Raw genomic sequence first — 25,863 nt, forward strand, 5'->3', positions numbered from 1 at the left:
TTATGCTCAAAGGAGATACACTTGGGAAGTTCTTCAGAATGAAAGATGATATAGTGTTAATGGAATGATAAATAGCATTCATAAGAGAAAGAAGTAACAAGAGTTCTTGGACATACAGACGATAAAAGTCAGTGTGAATTAAGAGAAAACGAAAGTGCGAGAGATGCACAAAAGTAGAAAATAAGGTCGAAGGCGAACCGGAAAATAGTTCTTTAAAATAAGGTCAAAGATGGACCGGAAATAATTACAGTTGTGTATTAAAGTACATGCTGATGTGAAGTAAATATGAATGTTCAAGATTCTGTTACTAGTCATAGAAGATATATGCTATTAAGCTGTGAATCGTAAAGAAATTGGAAATTTCCCAAAATTAGTGATCTGGGCTTGATGATACTTTGTATAAGAGAAAGGAAAGTAGAGGTTATGGCAAAAGCAAGAAGGTTTACTGTTGAGATTATTTTGATCAAGTAAGGTGATATTTTTTAAAGATAAAAGCAATAAAGTTATTTTTGCAACAATTCTATCGAAGCTCGCTCAAGTGTTTATTTCAGGTTACGAGTGTTAGAAAATAGAAAAGTTGGTATATTTAACAAATTTACAAAAAGTAAAAGAAGATTTTAATGTGATAAAGTAAGGGTGCAGTAAAATTAAAATAGAATTGAAAAAGAGTTATATGTAAAATAAATAGAACAACCGATGAAGGGTTGAAGAACAGTCTGAAAATTGTTGAAAGGTTTATGTAAAATGAAACAAAAGAAAATACCAGAATGTTAAATATATGAAAAGAAAAATATTATTTGAATAATTTATGAAAGCAACCTGGTTCAAACAAAGGTGATATATTTAAGATAAAAAGAACACTCAAAATTATTGATTTTATGTAATAGCAATCTACAGCAATAATTCATACTAAAGAAAAGCTTCTTTTGATAAATATTGATTGATAATGTTTTCTAAATTTGAGTAAGCATACTAGTGTATATGTAATTATATTGTATGTGGAGTATATATGATCTGTACTTGATTGAATAATTGGATTAATATGCAAGATGTTTAAGTTGGGAGTGGAAAAATGTTTGATTTGAAAGTTTCGCTGTAGATTGGCGCCATAATGCCAACTTGAGTATTGGAGGAGTCAAGAAACAAGAGAAACAATTTAATCTCTAAAGATGTTTTATAAAAATTAATATGGTTTGAACTTTGAAAAAAAACAAAAACATTATTTTGTAACTCTCTTTGATTGTTAATCATTTATAACATTTAATAATTGAAGTAATAATACTAATGGTGAAAATTTGTATGTATTTATTTTATTTTTTATTTTTATTTTAATTAATTAAAACACAACAGGTGCATGACCAATTACAGTGTTCAATATGGGATGACACCATTACATAAACAAGAACATAACTAAGAAAATTAACAAGAAATATGAATGATGCAATATACATTTTACTTTTAAGAATAATTGTGAGAAATTAACTATTAGATTATAAAAGCAAAGGGAACACAGAGACAAAACAACAATAAATGACGCTAAACTATTGGATATAACCTTACAAGCTGAATGAAAACCAAAATTCAATGAACAAAACAAAACATACAGAAATTTAGCAAAAAGATCTAATGTTACAATTACATTTAAATAGGTCTACGCTTGGATTATTCTTAGAAACTAAATTAAATAACTTGCACATTCTCCTCATGGGTTCAGCTTCGGTCATTTTGGTTCTTCCAAGGGGGATTTGAAAGAGATCAGTTCTGGGCCTTAACATACAGTTTGGCACATAAAAATTTAAATTCGACAACAGATTAAAAGAATCTATTTTACCATTGATAAGCTTGGAGAGAAAAGTTATTTGACTTGTTTGCCTCCTTTCGTCGAGTGACGGAATATTAAAGATTTTGCGTAATATGTTGCTAGGAGTGAGTTTTGGATATGTACCATCAAGTTTAAATAGTAGATATCTGAGAAATTTATTTTGAAGCTTTTCTAATTTTTCGATATCTTTCTTGAGTTGCGGATTCCAAACAAGAGAAGCATATTCGAGTTTAGATCTGACGAGCGTATAATACAGCAAGAGAAATGTTTCCTTTTTTCTAAATTGATTACCCATTCTCATTACAAATCCCAAATTTCTGTGAGCTTCGCTTAAAATGCGGGCAATATGTGATTGGAATGTTAACTTTTGGTCAAAAGTAACCCCTAGGTTGGTAACGATATTCTCACTTTGTACTAACACATTAGAAATAGTGTATGAATGTTGAATAGGGTGTCTGTTGTGGGTGAATGATACAAGTTTACATTTCTTTAGGTTTAGGCTGACTTTATTAATTTCACACCACTGAAGCAAGTTATTCAGCTCTTCATGTAATATTGTACAGTCATCAGCGTTTTCGATATTTTTATATATTTTAACATCATCAGCAAAGATTAATGTCTCAGATTTTGTGAGTAGTTCAGGCAAGTCGTTTATAAAAATTAAATATAGCAAGGGACCTAGGATCGACCCCTGTGGGACTCCTGAACTGGCCACGTATTCGGTTGATCTGCAGCCTTGATACACGACATATTGTCGGCGGTTCTGCAGGTAGGAAGAAAGAAAAGTTATAAGTGGAGGAGAAAGGCTATTGTTGACTAATTTCTGTATTAATATATCATGGTGAACTGTGTCGAATGCCTTTGAAAAGTCTGTATATAAAACGTCAACTTGCCCTTTATTAGCTATACTGGGTGCAATGTAGCTTGTCAGTTCGACAAGATTGGTTACGGTTGAGTGCTTTTGCACAAATCCGTGCTGTTTGGGGGAAAGAATGGGTTTAATATGAAAATATATATGCTTATATATTATCTGCTCGAAGAGTTTTGCTGGTACTGACAATTTTGCAATAGGCCTGTAGTTACATATGTCAGCCTTATCAGCAGCTTTGGGAATCGGACAGATTTAAGTTGTTTACCACATTGCTGGAAATCTCGAAGTTCTGATAGCCAAGTTGAAAAGGGTGTGAAGAGGGTACTTAAGAATTTCCAAACATCCTTTAATTACATAAGGGGGGATTGAATCAGGGCCGGCGGATTTTTTAGGTTTGAGTTTTTTAATGGCTTCCTCAATTTCATTTAGTGATATTTCAGAGATATTTAAGATACTAGGAAGTGAGTTCATATTTACATTAGGATGCGGATCCTTGTAGAAAGATGGTTCTTTGAAATATACGGATTCAAAATACTTTGCAAAGAGATCTTGGATACTTCCATTATCGTCAATGGTTTCATCATTATACTTAGTTGGCTGCACGGGTGGATTTTTTCTTTGATTTTTAATGAAAGACCAAAACTGGTTAGTGTCGTGAGCAAGATTGATTTCTGAAGTTTCAATATAGTTTTGGTAAGCTTTACTGATCTCCCATTTTAATTTCGTTCTTAAGGTTTTATACTTAATTTCGTGATGCGTTACATTTCCCATTCTTTGTTTCCATTTTTTGTGGTGACGTGATTTTGCTTTCAGATTTTTAATAATTTCCCACGTGAACCAACATGGGTAAGATTTTTTTACAGAGGAGCGAGAGCATGGTACACATTCATTAAGAATGCTTTAGATTATTTCATAAAATTTAACAACGGCAATATCTACGTCTTCGCATTCTTTTAGTTGGTCCCAGTCAGCTAATTCAAGTTTCCGATACATATTAATGAAATCGGCTTTCTTGAAATTATATCATTGGATGTTTGGATTTAAAGCTCTTTGTTTAGGTATGGTTTGTGTTAAAGTTATTCCTAGAGCCGGATGGTGTTTATCTTCACTTACCAGAGGCTCTTGGCGAAATATTTTAGTATTTTCAATATTTGTTAAAACTAGGTCGAGAGTTCTACTATTGGCGTTCTGGATGGAATTTTTGCTTTTGAGATCGTTGAAATCGAGGAAATATTTCAGTTCGCGACATTGTGCGCCTAACGTGAGCAACTCCGTGTTTCAGGGATGTTGAAATCACCGGCAATGACCAACGGGCTACCCAGAGGGTAATATGCAGTTATATGACTAAAGAAGTTCTCGTATACGGCCACGGGAGATGCAGGTTGAATATACACTACACACATGTAACAATCGCGACCAGATTCAGTTTTAAATTTTATAATTAAACTGCCAATGCTTTGTTCGTGTAAAAGAGCATCGACCATTACAGGATTAAATTTTTTCTTTATGGCGATGAGGACACCGCCTCCTAGAGTTTTGCCAGTTTCTAACGTGTTGCGATCTGACCTGAAGACGCTATATCTATCGTCGAGTAGTTCGGAATCAGAAACTGAAGAATTTAGCCACGTTTCCGTGCACAACACCACATCGTAATTGTTACTCAATACACTTAAAAAGAACTGTTTGGTTTTTGATCGAACTCCTCTCAGATTCTGATAAATTATGTTCATGCTAATTTTGTTTTTTTCATTGTCGCACAGAGTTTTGGATGGGTCAGTTCTAGCGAGATTGATTGACGTCTCCACAGAAGCAGGGACAAGAACAGGTGAAGTAATCTTCTTACCTGACAAGTTGCGCTGGGCGTGGCTACCTTGACATCCTCAAAGAGCACGGAGACCGCTACCTCTTGCCCACTTGCTCCCCCTTCCATCCTGCATTCCTAGATTTCCTGGACAAACGAGGGGTAAGGGTTCTTGACCTCCGCTTTCACTTTGTTCCAGGCGGGGACCAACACTTTGGGCATCGGAAGGGTTGCCAGGGTCAGCTTGCAGATCGTGCAGGGAATATCTTATGTTGTCTACCACAAGATGGCGATAACTAATGTACGCACGGTGACCAGCGTTCCGGGCTCGGTGCATATGCTCGAGTAATCCTTGACGTTCTTTGCGAGTGGAATAACAGAAATCTTGCTCCAGGAATATCTTCGTTCCCTTCAGCTTGTTGCGGCATCCAATAACTTTTTCTTTTTCTTTGTATCGCAAAAAGCGACAGACGATGGGACGAGGACCTCGGTTACTGTTTGTGTTAATCCGATGCGCTCTCTGGATGGAATCCTCTTGCAGATCGATGTTTAATTTGTCCTTAATTATTGTTCGCACTTTTGTCTCCGTCTGGCTCCAGTCTTCTCCCGAGTCCCCTTCTTCAACACCGTATAACACCAAGTTATCGCATCGGCTTCTGTCTTCTTGGTCGTCCAGTCTTTGTTCCAGCCAGTTATTTTGTTGAGACAGTTCCTCCACATGTTTCGTAAGGGAGCCAACATCTCTCTGCAGAACGTCCACTTTAGTGACGAGGGTTTTGAGTGAGGTGCCGAATTGCCGAACTTCGGAAACTAGGGAGTCGTTAGAAGCCTTGAGTTCTTGCAGCATTGCTTTGATCTCTCCCATTCCCTCACTGGACCCAGGATTTTGTTCCACACCACCTATCACTAGTAGCACTAAAATCACTAAACCATATGAACAATAACATTGCTTCGATTCAGAGCTACATTCCGCAGGCACCTGACATTTCAGGCCTGATTTCACCACGAACATTCCAATCCGGCAACGCCAGGTCTCGGTCGAAACCCCCATTGTTTACCATGAGCTTAGAACGGAGCAGCTAGAAAACACATCCTTCCACTTCAACCTTAAACAAAGAGGCTCATCTAATAATTGAAGGTGTCGTTTAAAATTGTAATGGTTATTAAGTTATTATCTCTCATAAATGTCCATATAATAACTTTTTGGAGGACGGGGCTGTTGTAACCGATCTTAACGCACCCCTTATAAAAGTTGACCCACCCTCGCTGGGGGAAAAAGGGCGGCAAGAGACGTTAATGTCTTTTCTGGAGAACGGTGATGTGCATTGCAGAGAAGACAGTCCGAGTCAAGCATTGATATGGTTAGGATCCGTGTTACGTTGGTTATTGGTTTTGCGGGCTGTGAAAAACTGTAATTGAACTAACAGCCATGATCTCTGCCGGAAAGAGAAATAGTGTCTAAAGAATAAACTGTGAGTGAACTATCGGTCTGTGCAGTATCTCTACCAGAACCTGAGAAAAGGTTACTAAAAAAGAGAGGCTACATGTTTATTATGAACTAACGACAGGAGGATTAGAAGATTGAAGATGTCGAATTCGTTATCAGCAAGATTTGTGCTTTCCCCCCAACTCCCCCTAAGTGTTCAGCGTTAGTGTTTTACAGCGTGATTATCGCCAAGTGAATTGAATACCTAAGTAGTTACATCGAAGACGTAAGTACTCAGTGAACTAACCACTAAGTTTGGTCTTATATCTCAACAAATTCACACCGGAAGCTGAGTAATCTGTGTATTCCGGAATCGTTTGTAAACCACAGACATCAGGTACCTGGACCTTTAATAAATATTAATACTGTAGTTTGTGGTGTATAAATACTTAGATAGTTAAATATAAAAATTCACTGCTGGTCTCCTTTTGTGTGGTTGACGTTGTTCGACGGCAGAATATAAATAGCAATAGTAAAAGCAAAAACAAAGAAAAACCATATAAAGTTATAAAAAATATTGACTTTTTTATTGGGAGAATTTTAAATAGGTTCTTTTAACAGTAGCACTTTGTGTCTGCTGCCAAATTAACAAATGGGGGTACAGGGGGTACAACTCAATTTACAAATTTAGGGGGCACAGTACCCACTTCAAAAATTTGAGGGGTACAATGTAGCCCTGTGCCCTCAGTTCCTGCGCCACTGGACATCAGCAGTTAATATTTTATACTGTACAAGCTGAGAAATATAACAATAATAAGGTTATCTTTTGTATAAAACTAAGAGAAAACAGTCCAATACTAAAGCTCTACTAAAGATGCAGCAATTAAAACATCACAGTAGGTTTACATATTCCATACATACAAACTGCTGAAGCCTTAACTGCAATTAAAACAGAAGCTCTGAACATAAAGCATTTCAAAATTTTACCAAAATTAATGTCACAAACTATCAGATTATCTTATTTGGTATGCAATACCTTGCCATAACAACGTGCTGTTCCATCTTCGCAAAACCCAAGGAGCTCCAGTGAAGAATTCTTTGCATCGCCATTGACCATACATATGTCCTAGAAAAATAATTGCACTTGTTGACAAGATTCAGAATAAACAATTTAATGTGTACATGATCAAGTTTTGTAAAAAACTGAAGATAAATAAAAAATTCCATAACCTAACATTTTGAAATTATTAATTCTTTAAAATACAAAGGTAGACAACATATTGTAAGAAATTATTTGGAGACCATTAGAATAAATACATAATCAACAAAATCGAAACAAATTAAGGTAATTAGAGGCAGAACCTAATTAAGTTGGATAAAATGGTTAACCAATGTACAAGGGGTGATCAACTGAAACCCGTTCGTTCCATGTATTATTGGTATAGTGTGTAGGAGGATATTGTTTGTCCAATAGTGTGTAATGGCTAATGTCCCTGTGTGCTGGGTGTAGGAATGTTGTTCATATGTGTTTCCGTTTTGCAGGTATAACGAGTGAAAGATGGCGTTCAACATCCCCAATCCATCCAAACAGGACCAGCGTGCTGTCATTGAGTTTCTGACTGCCGAAGGTTGTCAACCAGCTGAAGTGTACCGGCGTATGAAAGATGTGTATGGTGATGCATGCATGTCCAAAACAACAGTGGTGGTCTGGGCAAGAATGTTTCGGAAGGGGCATGAACAAACCACTGATTATCCCCGTCCTGGTCAAGCCCATGTTGTTGCCACAGAAGACATGTGTGAAAAGGTGAATGCGGCAATATCTGCAGATAGACGCATGAGTATTCGATCCATAGCGAACGAGTTAAACTCTAAAGAAGGCTTTGAAAGGTCAGAGATTTCAGTCTGACGCTGAAGTTCAGGATGCTGTGTGTGATTGGTTTGAGATTCAGCCTTCGCAATTTTACATGGACGACATTTGTAAGTTAGTGACACAGTGGGACAAGTGTCTCAACGCTCATGGTGACTTCTTCTGAACAATATTTTTACTGAGCGCTAACCATAGACGCCTCTAGACAGTGTACCTGTTTCAGCTCGAAATAAAATTTATTTCACGAATTATGACCACAACGTTTTTCAGTTGATCCCCCCTTATATATAAGCAAGTAAAGTAAAAAAGAAAACGGTAAAGTGCTAACCTGTACATAGCACCATGCCATGAAGGTGTATAGAGAGTGTGGGGGTAACGCCCAACACTTTCTTGATCCGGTCGTGAGTAGGGGTGATGTGATCAGAATCACGCCCCTGGCCGCCTTTCCCCCCCCCAGGGTTTCCCCTAGGTACCCATGTTATTTGATGCTGGGTGGGCGCCAGGGCCGCTTCCAACGTTAGAAAAGTTCCTGGATTTGAACCGGCCGGGGATCGAACCCGGGACCTTTAGCATGGTATCAAAACGGGAATTGAATACCTAAAAATTACACAACAATGTAACTACTTATCAAATCTTTCAGCAAAAGGAAAAAGAATGGGACGCCAAAGGACAACTCTAAAAAAAAAAACTTTGTAACAAAAGGACAGGGCAATAAAAAAAAGGGGTCGCCAATGCACAAGTCCCAAAAATACTGAGCAGCATAAGGACAGGTCGCTAAAAAGACGGGTTGCCAAAGAACAAATCTCAGGAATACTGTGTATCATAAGTATAAGTCAATAAAAGAACAGGTCACCACATGAAAAGTCGAAAAAAACTGTGTCGCCGTAGGATAGACCGTTAAAAGAACGGTCACCTTAGGACAGACCGTTAAAAGAATGGTGGCCGTAACGCACAACATTAAAAGAACAGTCGCCGTAGGACAGGCAGTTAAAAGAACTTTTTGCAAAAGACAAGTCTCCAAAATAAAAGAACGGTCGCCGTAAGACAGACCATTAAAAGAACGGTCACCGTAGGACAGACAGTTAAAAGAACTTTTCGCAAAAGACAAGTCTCCAAAATACAGTATAGCATAAGGACAGCTTGTTAAAAGAAAGGGTCACCAAAAGACAAATAAAAAAAACACTTTGTAGCATAAGGAAAGTTCGCTAAAAGACTGGTCACCAAAGGACAAGTCTCAAAAATACTGTGTAGCATATTGAAAGGCCGCAAAAACAGTGGGTTGCCGAACGACAGGCCGCCAAAAGAATGGGTCGCGAAAGGACAAGTCTCATAAAGACTGTGTAGCATATGGACAGCTCGTAAAAAGACTGTGTAGCATATGGACAGCTCGTAAAAAGACTGTGTAGCATATGGACACATCGCTAAAAGAACGGGTCGCTAAAGGACAAGTCTCAAAAACACATTCTACAGTCAACAGCGAAGAAAATAATAGGCAAATTGTCCATTACAATTTTCATTGCTCTCTATTCCACACCCTGTGTTGCTTTAAGGAATGGATTTCTATTGATACATAGCAGATGTTGCTTTCTGCCTATTGATGCTTTTACTTCAATTCATGATCATCACATTGTGGAAAACGGTCTGAATGAAAATGGTGGACAATTTGCCTACTATTTCTTTTCCCATTGGGTGTACCATATTGGCAGGTCGTAAAAATACACTGTAGTATAAGGACAGGTCGCTAAAAGAACGGGTAGCCAAAGTACAAGTCTCAAAAAGACTGTGTAGCATATGGAAATCCCGCAAAAAGTGGGTTCCCGAATGACAGGCTGTCAAAACAATGGGTCGCCAAAGGACGAGATTCGCAAACACTTTGTGCCATATGGACATGTCGTAAAAACACATTCTACAGTCAGCGGCAAAGAAAATAATAGGCAAATTGTCCATTACAATTTTCATTGCGATTTATTGCACACGCTGTGTTGTTTTTAAGGAATGAATTTCTGTTGATACATAGCAGACGTTGCCCTCTGCCTATTGATGTTTTTCATGATCATCACATTGTCGAAAAACGACTGAATGAAAATGGTGATGCACAATTTGCCTACTATTTCTTTCACCGTTGGGTGTTCCATATTGGCAGGTCATAAAAATAGACGGTAGCATAAAGACATGGTGCTAAAAGAATGGGCAACCAAAGGACAAGTCTCAAAAATATTTTGGACCATACGGACAGGTCGCAAAAAAACTGGGTTGCCAAAGGAAAAGTCTCAAAAATACTGTGTAGCATAAGGACAGGTTGCTAAAAGAACAGGTCACCAAAGGACAAATCTCAAAAATCTTGTCTAGCATTTACAATTTACAATTTTCATTGCACTTTATTCCACACCCTGTGTTGTTTTAAGGAATGAATTTCTGTTGATACATAGCAAATGCTGCCATCTGCCTATTGATGTTATACTTCAATTCATGATCATCACATTTTAAAAAACTGACTGAATGAAAATGGTGGTATTGGTAGGTCGTAAAAATAGACTCTAGAATAAGGACAGGTCGCTAAAAGAACGGGTCGGGAAATTATAAGTCTCAAAAAGGCTGTAGCATAAGGACAGGTCGCTGAAAGAATGGGTAGCCAAAGTACAAGTCTCAAAAAGACTGTGTAGCAGAACGACAGGTTGATAAAAGAACGAGTCACCAAAGGACAAGTCTGACAAACACTTCGTACCATATGGACAGGTCTCAAAAAAACTAGGTAACATATGGAAAGGCTGCAAAAAGACTGGGTGTCAGAAGGACAGGCAGCTAAAAGGAAAGGTCGCCGAGAGACTGTGTAGGATTATGACGGGTCACTGAAAGAACGGGTCCCCAAAATACAATCCTCAAAAACACTTTCTACCATATAGACAATCGTAAAAATAGTCTGAAGCATAAAGACACATTGCTAAAAGACCGGGTTTACAAAGGACAAGTCTCAAAAACACTTTCCACCATATGGAAAGGTTGTAAAAAGACTGGATAGCATATGGACAGATCGCTAAAAGAAAGGCTGGCCAATGGACAAGTCTCAAAAAGACTGTGTAGCATAAGAAAAGGCTGCAAGAACAGTAGGTTGCCGGACAGGCAGACAAAAAAATGGGTCGCCAAAGGACAAGTCTCAAGCACAATGAGTAGCATATGGACAGGTTGAAAAAAGACTGGGTAGCATATGGAGAGATCGCTAAAAGAACGAGTCGCCAAAGGACAAATCTCAAAAAGACTGTGTAGCATAAGAAAAGGTCAGTGAAAGAACGGGTCAGCAAAGGACCAGTCTCAAAAATAGTGTGTAGCGTATGGAAAGGCCACAATAAGACTGGGTCACAGAAGGACAGGCCGCTAAAGAAACAGGTCGCCAAAGGACGTCTCACAAACACTTTGTACCATATGCACAGGTCGTGAAAATAGTCAGAAGCATAAAGACACATTGCTAAAAGAACACGCCGAAGGACAAGTTTTGAAAAAACTTTGTAAAACATGGACAGGTTGTAAAACTAGTCGGTAGCAAAATCACACTTTGCTAAAAGAACGTGTCGCCAAAGGACAAGTTTCAAAAACAATGCATAGCATATGTTGCTAAAAGAATGGGCAACCAAAGAACAACTCTCAAAAACACTTTGGACAATATGGACACATCGCAAAAATACTGGGTCGCCAAATGACAAGTCTCAAAAATACAGTGTAGCATATGGAAAGGCTGCAAGAACAGTGGGTTGCCGAACGACAGCTGCCAAAAGAAAGGGTCGCCAAAAGAGAAGTCTCAGAAAGACTGTGTACCATATGGACAGGTCGTAAAAAGACTGGGTCGTAGAAGGACAAGTCTCACAAACACTTTATACCATATGTACAATCGTAAAAATAGTCGGAAGCATAAAGACACATTGCTAAAAGAACGGGACAGCAAAGGACAAGTCTCGAAAAACTTTGTACCACATAGACAGCTCGTAAAACTAGTCAGTAGGAAAATCACACTTTGCTAAAAGAACGTGTCTCCAAAGGACAAGTCTCAAAAACAATGCATAGCATATGTAAAGGTCGAAAAAAGACTGGGTAGCATATGGAGAGATCCCTAAAAGAACGTGTAGCCAAAGACAAGTCTCAAAAAGACTGTGTAGCATAAGGATAGGTCACTAAGAGAACGGGTCGCCAAAGGACAAGTTTGAAGAAAACAGTGCAGCGGCAGGAGGCCAAAAAACTGGGTCACCGAAAGGCAGGCCGTAAGACAGACCGTTAATACAACAGATGCCATAGGATAGAATGTTAAAAGAATGGGTCGCCATAGGACAAGCTGCTACAAGGACGTGTCAGCAAAAGACAAGTCTCAAAAAGACTGTCTAGCATAAGGACAGGTTGCTAAAGGAATGGGTCGCCAAAAGACAAATCTAAAAAATACTGTCTAGCATATGGAAAGGCTGCAAAGAGACTGGGTCGCAGAAGGACAAGTCTCACAAACACTTTGTACCATATAGACAGGTCCAAAAAAGACTGAACATCATGTGGACAGGGTGCTAAAAGAATGGGTGGGCAAAGTACAAGTCTCAAAAACACTCTGTACGATATGAACAGATCGTAAAACTAGCCTGTAGCATAAAGACAGGTCACTGAAAGAACAGGTCGCCAAATGACAAGTTTCAAAAACACTTTCTACCATATGGACAATCATAAAAATAGTTTGTAGCATAAAATCACCTTGCTAAAAGACCGGGTTTCCAAAGAACAAGTCTAATAAAACATTTTGTACCATATGGACAGGTTGTAAAAAGAGTAAGTAGCACATGGACGGATCGCTAAAACAACAGGTCGCCAAAGGACGAGTGTCAGAAATACAGTTTAGCATAAGGACAGATTGCTTAAAGAATGGGTTGCCAAAGGAGAGGTCTCAAAAAGACTGCTCACCATATCGACAGGTCTTAAAACCAGACTGTAACATAAAGACAGGTCACTGAAAGAACAGCTGGCCAAAGGACAAGTCTCAAAAACACTTTCTACCATATCGACAATCATAAAAATAGTATGTGGCATAAAGACCCATTGCTAAAAGACCGGGTTTCTAAAGGACATATCTCAAAAACACTTTGTACCATATGGACAGATGGTAAAAGAACGGGTCGCCAAAGTACAAGTCCCAGAAAGACTGTGTAGAACATGGAATGCCCACAAATAAACCAGGTAGCATAAGGATAGTTGCTAAAAGAACGGGTCACCAAAAGACAAGTCTCAAAAACACTTTGTACGATATATGGACACATTGCTAAAACAACAGGTGGCTAAAGAGCAAGTCTCAAAAACACTTTGTACAGTCATGTTAGAAAAATCTGTCGCATGGAATTTTTCTAAGTCCAACATCTTACCAAATTATGTTGGTAGCTCTGCAACAAGGAAGTGTTGTGAAATATACGATCCTCCAATCAGAGTGAAGTTCGTTTCGGAGGAGCAAGAGGCGTGACTCACGGTCTTCTTCACAGGAAGTTCAACCAATGCAGAATTTTCAAACAAGAGATAACATCTTCATTGGTTAAATATTGTTTCAATAACTCAAATCAGCAGAAAGACTGCGCAAAAGTTTACATTGTCGCTTTAATTGCATTTAATCTTTTCAATTTAGTTTTAAATTGTCCCATTTATAGTTCATGAACTTAATATATGTATTCATGTATGTGTTTGACAATAATATATTACTCATTAGAACAGTTTAAACATTGTTTTCAGTACGTGAGATGATATTTCATTTACATTTATGGTAAAATAGTGGTTTGGATGTAATAACAGTTTTCATTAATTGATTTAGAGATGCATTTTTATTTGTTGAAATAATGATTAAGTTAATTCGTTATTTTTCGGGAAAAGAAGGAACCACAGCTAAAAGAAAATACATGAATTGCATTATTGAGTTCAAGAGTTCGTTGTAATGTCACTTTTTGCACACATAGGCTGATCACGACTCAGTATACATTTAAACTGGTATCTGAAACATTATGCGACCTGACTGGAACTTGGAAAAGATACACTGATTACAAGACGTCGATACATTACCACTATGATCTGGCAAATGCTTATAATAATGAGGGGTTGTGTGAGTGTAAGAGGGGTGACGGAAAGTAGGGTATTGAATTTTATATTTATACAAATACAAGCGTAAGAAAAGATTTATTTTGATGCATGTGTGGGGGGAGGGGGGAAGAGAGGAACAGAAATATATTGGGAGAGATAGGAAGAAGAGGTGATTATTTTAGTTGTAGAAAATATTTTATTTGACGTTCAGTAATACAAACAGCCAATAATGACTATCTTATAAATACCATATTTAATGTAAATTTATTGGAGAAATGGGGGCGGGGAGTTGTTTGTTTAAGTTCAGTGCAGGATAAGAAGTTGTTCTGGGTCGTAGACTCAGTGGAGACACATAGTGGTTCGTATATAACTTTAAACTGTAGGTCCAGGCCCGTTTAGTCTATCTGTGCATAAAGTGGACATGGACTTAGAATTCAGTAGGAAAATAACGTCGATCTAGTATTTTGTATTTTAGATGCGTTTAGATCACTAAAATTACCAATTCTTATAATAAGAAACCGGTCCTCATTTTTAATTTTGAGAGAGAGTTAATTGTATAATCTTTCGTTGTTAATTTCAAAGAAGGCTAATTCAAATAGTAACAATAAGGAACGAATAAAGCTTACGAAAATTTTTTGCCAACGTGGAGATTTGAACCTACAACCATTAGAGTGACAAGCCAATGCGATAACCACTACCCCACGAGTTCGTTTCTTCATACAGCATGATTATAAGAGAAGACCAATTCGTTCAATGTGAATTAGAAATATAATCTCCACCCGCTTCTTTATAAACAACACACCCAAACGCTCTTTTCAAGCAAATTAAAGAAAGGTGGTATAAATGTCACAAAATATTTAAGCAAAATCTACTATATTTACTTCAAAGTCGTTTTACATGTAAAGGCTACAGCTTTGAAAATTGAGGCCTTGTAATCAAGGGGTCCCAGGTTCGATACCCGGTGGATTCACAAGTGGTTCGGATCCAACTTTAAACTGTAGGTCCAGTCCCGGTTAGCCTTACTGTGCATAAACCGGACTTAAAACACCAAATCAATCAATCAATCGAAAATTGAGTGAAAGGTAAATATTGGTATCCTTTCTAATGATTTTTGAACATTATTTTTGAAAATGATTTTTCAGAACATGTTTTTGAATTTCTCATCATTTTACAAACATTTGCATGAACATTATCCATGTGTTATATTTGACGAAATGTCATGTACAGCGAAAGTTATACATTATGATTTTTGGAAATGATCAAGAAACAAAACAAATAAATACTATTGACATATTTTTGTGAATAGTATTAATTTCATTTTTTATTTTTTTTTGTTCACCATGCATAGTTGTATTCTTGTAAAAGGATGAGAAACAATATGTTTCTCTACATTTTGCAAAGCGAATAATATACAAAATTTCTCAATACGTAAAATGCAATGAATAATTTTTCGATTTAATAAAAAAAAAAAAATTGCAGGGTTAACCGAATGGGGAATCGAACACAATTTTATACCCCATAAAATGCATTGTAGTATTTGCAATGAAGTAATGTAGAGTCAAGTAATGATGTTTCATGCAAAATCGCACATTATAAGATTTTTCAAATATATTAACCAATTCAATGTGTCCACAATTTATTATACTCTCAGCCATTCGGCACATCTCGTTACAAATCTCAGCATATCACTTTTCACTAAATAATCAAATTGAATATTGATCCACTTCACAATTCAGTGTGAAACAACAGTTTCGACTCATATCACGTGAGACTCAAACTCAATTCAATGCTCTCATTGTATGTAGTTTGTATATTGAGCTCATGTAGAAATATCAATTACGAGCTCTAAACTGAATTTGACGCTACAATTACTTAATGAACTCTTGCATCTTGCTGCCAGACATTCCACGTTCCTGTTTGCTCCACGTCACTTCTGCATTTCATTATCATTATTTTTACTTCTGTTTCATTCTCGTCGTTGTTATCAACCTTAGTAATTTCTATTGTTTACAGTATACAGAATCTACTGTTATCAATTGTAGTACTCTTCTGTGTCTCTCGGAAATCTACTGAAAAATATTGATTTCTTACTGAACACTTTCAGTAGGCCTAAGGCGCAATTTCAGTTGAGAAACTACAAGTGAAATATTCTCTTCAGTACTACATGTACTATTACATGTAGAGTATTTAGCTCAGCATGTTGGCTGTAAATGTAACTTTTTATTCCTCTTGAGTAACAATTTGTTTCTATATCTATTTAAAATCTAAACCAAACTCACTTCCACTTAGTACACCCTGGACTGCATTTTGCAGACTTTCGAGGCTCTGTCGTCTGGACCTACTGCCTGTATAATCTTTGTAGGAATGTGTGTGTGTGTGTTGTCCTTGTTTGTGCTGAGGGTCCATTTACAGTCTCAGCTTTTAACCCAAGTAAGGATATTTTAGTTTTCAGACACGCTTTTATTTTTGTAATGATAAGGGGCTGGGCCTCGTATAGTGAGACGGGTACAAAATACCCTAATGTTTTGACGCACCAAAATTTTAATTCAAATGAAAGGAATCTTAACATAGATGTTTAAAAACCCCTATTTATCTATTGGAAGCAATACAGTAGAGAAACTACAAGTAGAAATTATTTATTCAGTGTAGTGTATAATATAGTAAGCTAAATATTTTTGCTGTAAATATTACCTTTCATTCTCCCTTATTAATATTTTTATTGATATCTTTTTGAAAATCTGAACACAGTAGATGTTTCAAAACAACTATTGATCTACTGAAAACAGTAGACAAAAGTTTCAGAGGAGTAAGTAAAAAAGTGACATGAAATAATACTCAAAGAAGCCAACCATTATGAATTTATATTGCTGACATATGAAGTAACATTTTCACAGGCATCCAATACAACTGATAAGGGGTCACGTGACCTTGCAAATGTGGGAAACACGTTTCACGCTGGTGTCCAGAATGCAAATACACGGTGGCTCTTTCGAAATCTGGAACTAACGGTGGAATGAGAAATCGTTTGTAACATGCAACAATGACACTTAGCATTTACAAAATATGAGATATGTAGACCTTGATTGATTTATTATAGTAGACGGTAGAGAAGTACTTACCACAAAAGTCTAGTTCTAAATTGCAGACCTCATAATCTACTCCAGGTTGTAAAATAAATTTGTGATAGACAGCAGATATGTTCATACGATTTACCAGATTGTAAACGACTCTTACAACAAACGTTCAACGAAGCTTTTTGAGTGAGAAAGTGGGAAATTTTTAAAAATAACGGCCAGGTTGATTGAAGATCGAAAGTTCAAATATCTTATAGAACCAGCTATTTGTTCCACTATTTTTGGTGCATAATAGAATTAATGTATTGTCGACATTTATAAGAAACGAAATATGAAAACTGTCCTTCGTGGCGGTGCAGTCTAAGGCGCTGTGCTTTGAACTCCAACTGAGGGATGGCATGGGTTCGAGTTTGCCTGGGATCTCGGCCTCTGTATAGGACCGGTAGCAACTGGTCGTGAGGAAATTGGGGATCTACGAGTGATTGGTGTAACCCGGTTTCAGATATACTCTATAATGGCTGAGGGTTCGATGTGCTGATCCACGTCACCTCGATACCAGTTGAAGATCTCTACACATCTAGGTAGGATTGTGGGATGGTGATTGGCAGTCGGGAGATCGAGATAATCCCTTCAAGGGCTGTTGCGCCTTGGGTTATAAAATATGAAAACTATTCCTTCGGTAAATCTAATTTGTCATCATTGTCACGTGTGATTTTTGTCAATATGACTGCTGCAATACTGATTAGTTCCTAAGTGAGATAATGAGATGGACAGAGAGATATAGGTGAAATTCATAACCCTTCATAACCCAGCTGATATTAAAATATGAGTTAACCGTTTAAAAAATAAAGAAGCACTAACACCTTTTTATATCCACCTACTTCATTATAAATTTCTGAGAATGTCACTACAAATGAACCAACCTAGTGCACACTACGGCCTTGACTTTCAATACCTATGGGGTATCCTACAATTACAGTCCCAACCACAAACTCAAATTCAAAGCTGTAACCTCTCCATGTAAAACGACTTCGACATAAATATAGTAGATTTTGCTTTAATTATTATAATTAATTAATGTTTTGTGACATTAATGCCACCTTTCTTTATATTTGCAATACATTCTGTAGCGGTGCAGAGTGTGGTGTATAGTCACATGGTGTGTGCTAACTTATGAAATGAACGTTTAGAGCAGCCGACAGGCATTTGTTGAATCTTATGAAATTGATTACTGCAATTCAACGTAATTTCCTTGCACCAGCCTGGCCCTGGGATACACCTGCACTACATCGAGTGTCAAGAAGTGTAGCCAACTAGTCGCGGCCATTCGGAGTTCTATCTGTTCTGAAACATTGGAAACATTCGCATTTAAACCGTTGTGCTTGTTAAATAAATGTTGTTTTTGATTGAGTAGTAATTTCAGCCGAACAGACGACAGACCAGAAACTTATATAGAGGGTCATGTATGCCAGATTCGGAAATACAGTCATCGAACAGGCCGGTGAGAACTTAAAGAGCAAAGTGATTGCACTCATTGAAGAAGGTGGGGTGTCTGCAGCTGTTGGAGGATCGCGGTATGGTGTTCATGCTCGCACTGCCCAGAGATGGTGGCGGTATTACCAGGAAACAGGAACGGTCAAACGCAAGGAAGGATCTGGTCGACCTAAAATTTCAACTCCATAACAAGACATGGCACTGCGCGACTATGCCAGGAGAAGGCCATTTTCCCCATCGAGTGAATTTGTGGCTGCTACTGGTTTCCCTGGTAAGTCTCTCACGGCTCGAAAGCGATTGAAAAAGGTAGGAATTGTCTCTCGCTGTGCAGCCGTGAAGAAACATTTGACGGAGGATGAAAAAATTGATAGGCTCGTGCTAATTTCTCTGTATAGAACTTATCCATGGCATGAAGTAATATTTACTGATGAGAATGTGTTTCAGAACTCTTCGAGCGGCCCAATATGTGTTTACTGCCCTAAGGACAATAGATTCGACCCACATTTCGTGGCACATCGGTCGCGAAGTGGACGTTTCTCTGTCCATGCATATGGATGGATTTCTTCCCGAGGAGGGGGTGCATTGTGGAAAATAGATGGAAACCTGAATGCTGCACAATATGTAACCATACTAAAAGATATGTTGATTCCATCAGGACGTATATTATATCCAGAGGGTATACTCAAAATTCAGCAGGTATGGCATTTTACTTTAGATTAATAATACAAGTACTTCAATGGAAATAGTTATTAACGTGAATGCTTATTCAATTTCTCACAGAGCAGATTCACGTTTCTGTGCATCAATAGGGAAATATTTTTTTCATATTCTGCCAAGCTATTTGATAGTTATTGTAGTTCAAGCGAAGTAATGCATTTTTTGTAGCTTCATTATTTTATTTTACCTTAATATTTTGTGTTAGTCACAACGATCAAAATGATTCATGTTTGAATAATGCTGACCAAGACAGAACACAAAACCAACACCTTCACTGAAAAGATCGTGCCTCCAACACAAATAACGTATGCCTGCTTTTATCTGCAGAGTCAGAAATCCCAATATAAAGTATAACTGACAGCCAAGGAAAAGCCGAATCAGAAAGCAAGAGTATGAAGTATGACCTGCCAAATGACGTTTGTTTAATGGCCAAGGTATTTTGAATGTGCGAAGGTAGCATGATCATTAGTCTTTTAATTCGAGGTAAATTATTATTTAGTTGGTAGGTTTCATAGTGGTGTAACATTTCAATATATCCTTTTGAAATCAAATGGTGTAACACTCACTACAGGGAAACGCACAGAACCGAGGCAAGGAATGTCTGACTAGAAATCTGCAAGTTATCTTACAGGCAGCGGCGGCGCCAGGATTAACAATCTAGGGGTGCGGGGGGGGGGGGGGGTGCGGAATGAAATTTAGGGGATGTGATGTTGAAAATGAAGGGAAAATGCATGTATGCTTTAGCCACTAATTCAAATACGAAAATGTGCCAATGACTTGCTATATTTTTCCTTTGCTTGTTATGACAATAACATGTAAGTACAAACAAGTAAACTGGCTACCCTTACAGATTAGTATTAATGGCTTGCATCTGTAACGTTCAATAAAAGTGGCCTATCTTCATTACATAATATTATACACATATACCACATATATGTGGTTTTCATATCATGATTGATTGATTGATTTGGTGTTTTAAGTCCACTTTATGCACAGTAAGGCTAATCGGGACTCCACCTACAGCTTAAAGTGGGATCCGAACTGTGCAATGTGCCTCCATTGGGTATCGAACCCAGGAGCCTTGGCATCGTAGCGCGATGTGTCCATCACTCAGCCATGATGGTCGGCGAGATGCTGTTGAGTATTAGATGTGACCACCAATGTTATGGTAGTATTGCAGCTATATCTAAGCCTACACCTAATGACAAAAATAATAGTAGGTCAGTAATGTTCATTACTATTTTCATTCTTTAATTTTTCTACAGTGTGATGACTCATTGAAATAAACACACCACTAAGCAGATATCACCTGCTTCGAATCATCAGAATTCCATTCCTTAAAACAACACAAGATGTAGAGTAAAAAGACAGAATGAAGTGCCACGTCGTCTCAGATTCTGTGTACATCCAGTGTGTACAGAGAAAACGTTCTCTTAGCAGCTATCCAATGTATCCTATTTTATCCTAATTTATTCTATTTTCATTCTTTGTTACATGCAGTACCCCATAACTATCAAATACAACAGATAATTAACTATCAAATGCAAAAGATAAATTCCTAAGATATATTACATTTGAAATATGGAAAATCCAACATAGCTCATTTAACATTTACTCTCCCAATGTCTTTATTTTTTACAAAATGTTATCATTGGAGGTAATTGTTACGTAGAGTAGAATGAGTATTCGAGATTGCATGCCAGATTAGGTAGTACTGATACCTTGCGACTTATTCTTATTTAGGGCCTCCTCAATGGCGCAGTGGTGACGTCGTGGTCTTGTAATCAAGAAGTATCGGGTTTTATTCCCGGAGGAGGCACATAGTGTCTCGGAGCATACTTTAAACTGTAGGTCTAGTCCCGATTAACCTTACTGTGCATAAAATGGACTTAAAACACCAATTTAACAAACCCCAAAATTTATTCTTATTTGTGAATTTTCGTTGTCGAGATCATTGTTTCTATTGCGTTAATACCAAACCCTCTAATGCACATTGCAGCTGTACCACATGCAGGTGAGCCGTGGTAGCTCAGTCGTCAGGGGAGCACTCTACTTTAGCACATGTATGCTGTTGGAGTAGTAGTTCAATACTGAAGTGTGAGGGAATTTTACAATACATCACATCACGTTTATTATTGGCTATTATTACAAAAAGAAAATCTATAATTTAATAGTGAACACATAGTGTACTTATGTGTTTGCTTCAAATCTACTTTTCTTTTACCTACAGGACATGTGCTCCATCCATGTCGCGACTCGCGTACAGAGATTCGCTGACGCAAACGCAGACATTGAATTTACACCCTGGGTGCCCAAGAGCCCTGATTTAAACCCAATTGAAAACGTATGGGCAGAAGTGCAGATAGTAAAGAACAACACTCTAAATGAAAGACGAATTCGTAACAAACAGCAACTCTGGAGCTTAGTTGAGAGTACATGGCTAGAAGTTGTGGAAAGTATACAATAGCTTCAAGCCTGTATCCGCTCGATCAGAAGACGAATCGATGAAGTCGAAGCAAATTAAGGAAATTGGTGTGGCCATTAAATTTTTAATATCATCTTGTATTATAGCACAATATCATTTTCATTTATTACAATTTATTTTCAAACAAGGATTTGCTATGCCGAGAGACTATTTGTGTAATAAAAGATTATGTAGTTCAACTTAATATGGCTTTATTTTTTAAGCGTGAATTTTGTGCCGCTAATTAGTCTTCCACTCCACATTTATTACTCGCCTGTCAGTAAAGTTTTTATCTCCAATGTTATACTCAGTCATGGGCGTTGAAAGCAAGGAGACAGGAAAAACAATTTCCTAGATAACCTGGAAAAATATATATCTATTGGTGAGTTATGCACCAAGTTTCCACCAATAATTCAAAGGTCATGACGCACAGACTCTGCTATCACATACAAGTAAATCAAATTAATCTTATTACATAACACGGAATTAATAACTAAAAAGTAGATAAAGTCCCCTTGAAAATAAGATAAATAAAATAAATTAATGTCACTAGCTCAAATCTTGTTGAAGCTTCAAAAAAAAAATTAACACAATTGATGATTATTCCGTTTCAAACACATTTATCTAAAGGAATATAGGCTATGTCATTTTTACTGTGCCGGGAAATATCTTCATAGAACTTCAAACCATAGCTCTTGTCCAGTCTTACGGCGGGTGCTCTACATGCTGGCAAGGGAAGTGGGGAGCGGTGAAGTGACCATTTCAGAGCTATAAGAAACGCAGCAGTCTGCAATACGAGGGGGGCAGGGATCTTCTCCCCTCCCGGCGCCAACGCTGTTGTCTGGTTGGTCAGCTGCTTATTCCCCACTGCCTACTTCCCTCATTCCCTGTATAGCGCCCACCGTAAGAGTACATAAGACTTATAATAGATACGCATTTGATAGTTTTTCTCATAAGCCCGATTTTAAATAAAAACAATGACCAGAAGGCAGATACAGGCCACATTCTTTAGAGCCATGGATAAATATGAAGTAAACAACTTTGGGTAATTATCAAAAACTCAAATAATTCGCTAGATAAGCTATTTTGGAAAACTATGTTTTGTGCACGTAAACATTTTTTTCTCGTAATTTCAATAAGAAGTAGTCATAATAATGTTAGTTGAAAATTAATTCCTTCTAAGAGCTACGAACAGAAGAAAGCTATCCAATGCCACGTTTGTATATCTATTCAACAATTGCAACAACAAGTAAGCATCATGAATTGTGTTGTGTACGATTAGACTTCGTGAATTTTCACAACAAAGCAGAATGTGCTTTTTCGCACGTTAGCATTTCACATGCAAAGTCCAGTAAGAAATGATCATAATAATGTTTATTACGCAAGACTATCTTCAGTGAGTTTTGAAATAGATGGAAACCTTGCTTTGCGCAAACCTGTATATCTGTGAAAGAGTGTAACTAACAAGAATTAATCCTGATAATGTTTAATTCGCAAGACTAGCTTCAATGAGTTTTGAAATAGATGGAAACCTTGCTTTGCGCATGTCTGTTTCTGTCACTAAGTGTAATAAACATTAATCCTTATAATGTTTATTGCGCAAGACTAGCTTCAATGATTTTTTAAATAGATGAATACCTTGCTTTGGGCATGCCTGTATTTCTGTGAATTAGTGTAAAAAAAATTAATCCTAATAATGTTTCTTGCTCAAGATTACTTTTAATGAATTTTATATTTTGTGTGGGTTTGATTTTCTGTGTATATGCGCAAGAAGAGGTAATGTTCCGTGCCCAGGCCGGAATTCGAATCTGGGACTCCTGGTGGCACAACGTGATGTGCTAACCACTCCGTCACGGCAACAGGCTTTAATACAATGTATTATCACTAATATTGGATTTCGTGCAAATTGTGGTAGTAAAATATCGTCGCTTTTTCATCAATATTTTCCATTTATTTCCTTTGCAATTATACCTTTGGTGTCAAACTTGGCAACGCTAATTTAATAATCATGGAAGATAAAGATTCGTAAATAATTTACTGAAAATCTATTTGACGTAATTTGATATTCTCTGTCAATAAATATACACAATACCATTTCACATAGTGAAAACAACGTTAAAACTATTTCATTTGATATAATAGACATTGTTTATTAAATACTCATTGTAACTGACATTATTAGTAATATTTGCTACATCATTAAAGCAAAAATATAGACCCTTATCCCAGCTTTCTGCTGATTCGCAGTCCATGTTGCTATCTCAACAAATAAAAATGAATCTATAAATCAATTAATGAAAACTGTTATTACATCCAAACCACTATTTTATCATAAATGTAAATGAAATATCATCTCACGTACTGAAAACAATGTTTAAACTGTTCTAATGAGTGATATATTATTGTCAAACACATACATGAATACATATATTAAGTTCATGAACTATAAATAGACAATTCAATACTAAATTGAAACGATTAAATGCAATTAAAGTGACAATGTAAACTTTTGCGCAATCTTTCTGCTGATTCGAGTTATTGAACTAATATTTAACCAATGGGGACGTTATCTCCTGTTTCAAAATGCTGCATTGGTTGAACTTCCTGTGAAGAATACCATGAGTCATGCCTCTTGCTCCTCCCAAACGAACTTCACTCTGATTGGAGGATCGTATATTTCACAACACTTCCTTGTTGCAGAGCTACCAACAGAATTTGGTAAGAAGTTGGACTTAGAAACATTCCATGCGATAGATTTTTCTAACATGACTGTACCATATGGACAGGTTGTAAAAATAGTTCATAGCATGACATGTTGCTAAAAAAAATACTGGTTGCCAAAGAACAAGTCTCAAAAATAATGAGTAGCATCTGGACAGTTCGTAAAAAGACTGGGTAGCATGTGGACAGGTCGCTAAAAGAACGAGTGGCCAAAGTACAAGTCTCGAAAACACTTTCTACCATATGGACAAGTCGTAAATTTAGTCTGTAGCATAAAGACACGTTGTTAAACACCGAGTTTCTGAAGGACAAGTCTCAAAAACACTTTGTACCACATGGACAGGTTGGAAAACTATTTGATAGCATTAGCAGACATTGATAAAAGAATGGGTCGCGAATGGACAAGTCTCAGAAACAATGCATAGCATATGGAAAGGTTGAAAAGACTGGGTAGTATATGGAGAGATCGCTAAAAGAACGGGTCGCCAAAGGCCAAGTCTCAAAAAGACTGCTTAGCATATGGGAAGGTTGAAAAAAGACTGCTTACCATATGGAAAGGTTGAAAAAATACTGGGTAGCATGTGGACAGGTCGCTAAAACAACGGGTGGCGAAAGTACAAGTCTCAAAAACACTTCGTACCATATGGACATTTCGTAAAAATAGTCTGTACCATAAGAATATGTTGTCAAAAGAATGGGTCGACAAAGGACAAGTCTCAAAAACAAGGAATAGCATATGGAGAGATCACTAAAAGAATGGGTCGCCAGAGAACAAGTCTCGAAAAAACTTTGTACCACATGGACAGGTTCTAAAACTAGGAACATCTTTTTATGCTACCGACTAAAAGAACAGGTCGCCAAAGAAAAAGTCTCAAAAACAATGACTACCAAATGGAAAGGTCGCAGAAGGACAAGTCTCACAAACACTTTGTACCATATGGACAATCGTAAAATAGTATGTGGCATAAAGACCCGCTGCTAAAGACCGGTTTCTAAAGGACATATCTCAAAAACATTTTGTACCATATGGACAGTAGGCAAAAGAACGGGTCGCCAAAGTACAACTCCAAGAAAGACCGTGTAGAACATGGAAAGCTCACAAACAAGCCAGGTATCATAAGGACAGTTGCTAAAAGAACAGGTCACCAAAGGACAAGTATCAAAAATAGTGTGTAGTATATGGAAAGGAAGCAATAAGACTGGTTGCAGAAAGACAGGCCGCTAAAAGAACAGGTTGATAAAGTACAAGTCTCAAAAACACTTTGTACCATATGGACAAGTCGTAAAAATAGTCTGTAGCAGAAGTACATGTTGTCAAAAGAATGGGTCAACAAAGGACAAGTCTCAAAAACAATGAATAGCATACGGAGAGATCACTAAAAAAACGGGTCGCAAAAGGCCAAGTTTAAAAAAAAATGGGTCACAACGACAGGTCGCTAAAAAAAAGGATCACCAAAGGACAAGTGTAACAAATACTGTTTAGCATAAGGACAGGTCACTTAAAGAACGAGTCTTCAAACGA

At 37.3% G+C, this 25,863-nt stretch overlaps 1 protein-coding gene and 1 long non-coding RNA gene across 2 annotated transcripts in view; both read right to left on the bottom strand.

Moving 5' to 3' along the window:
* Positions 1–4,573: 4,573 nt before the first annotated feature.
* Positions 4,574–5,359, bottom strand: LOC145982946 (uncharacterized). The gene has a single exon (XM_083116238.1). The coding sequence runs from the start codon at positions 5,357–5,359 to the stop codon at positions 4,574–4,576; it is 786 nt and encodes a 261-aa protein (XP_082972364.1).
* A 1,569-nt stretch (positions 5,360–6,928) lies between these two features.
* The window catches only part of LOC145982947 (uncharacterized), a 98,265-nt gene continuing 79,330 nt past the window's right edge, over positions 6,929–25,863 (bottom strand). The window contains exon 2 of the long non-coding RNA XR_014441211.1: positions 6,929–7,046. This is a non-coding gene — a long non-coding RNA (uncharacterized LOC145982947). The remainder of the gene's footprint in view (positions 7,047–25,863) is intronic.

Source organism: Lepisma saccharinum, unplaced genomic scaffold (assembly GCF_977018435.1).
Source record: "Lepisma saccharinum unplaced genomic scaffold, izLepSacc3.1 HAP1_SCAFFOLD_479, whole genome shotgun sequence".
In the NCBI taxonomy this organism is placed as follows: Eukaryota; Metazoa; Arthropoda; class Insecta; order Zygentoma; family Lepismatidae; genus Lepisma; species Lepisma saccharinum.

Excerpts from the sequence above, each read along its gene's own strand:
- LOC145982946 (XM_083116238.1), bottom strand. The coding sequence starts at position 5,359 with ATGGGAGAGATCAAAGCAATGCTGCAAGAACTCAAGGCTTCTAACGAC.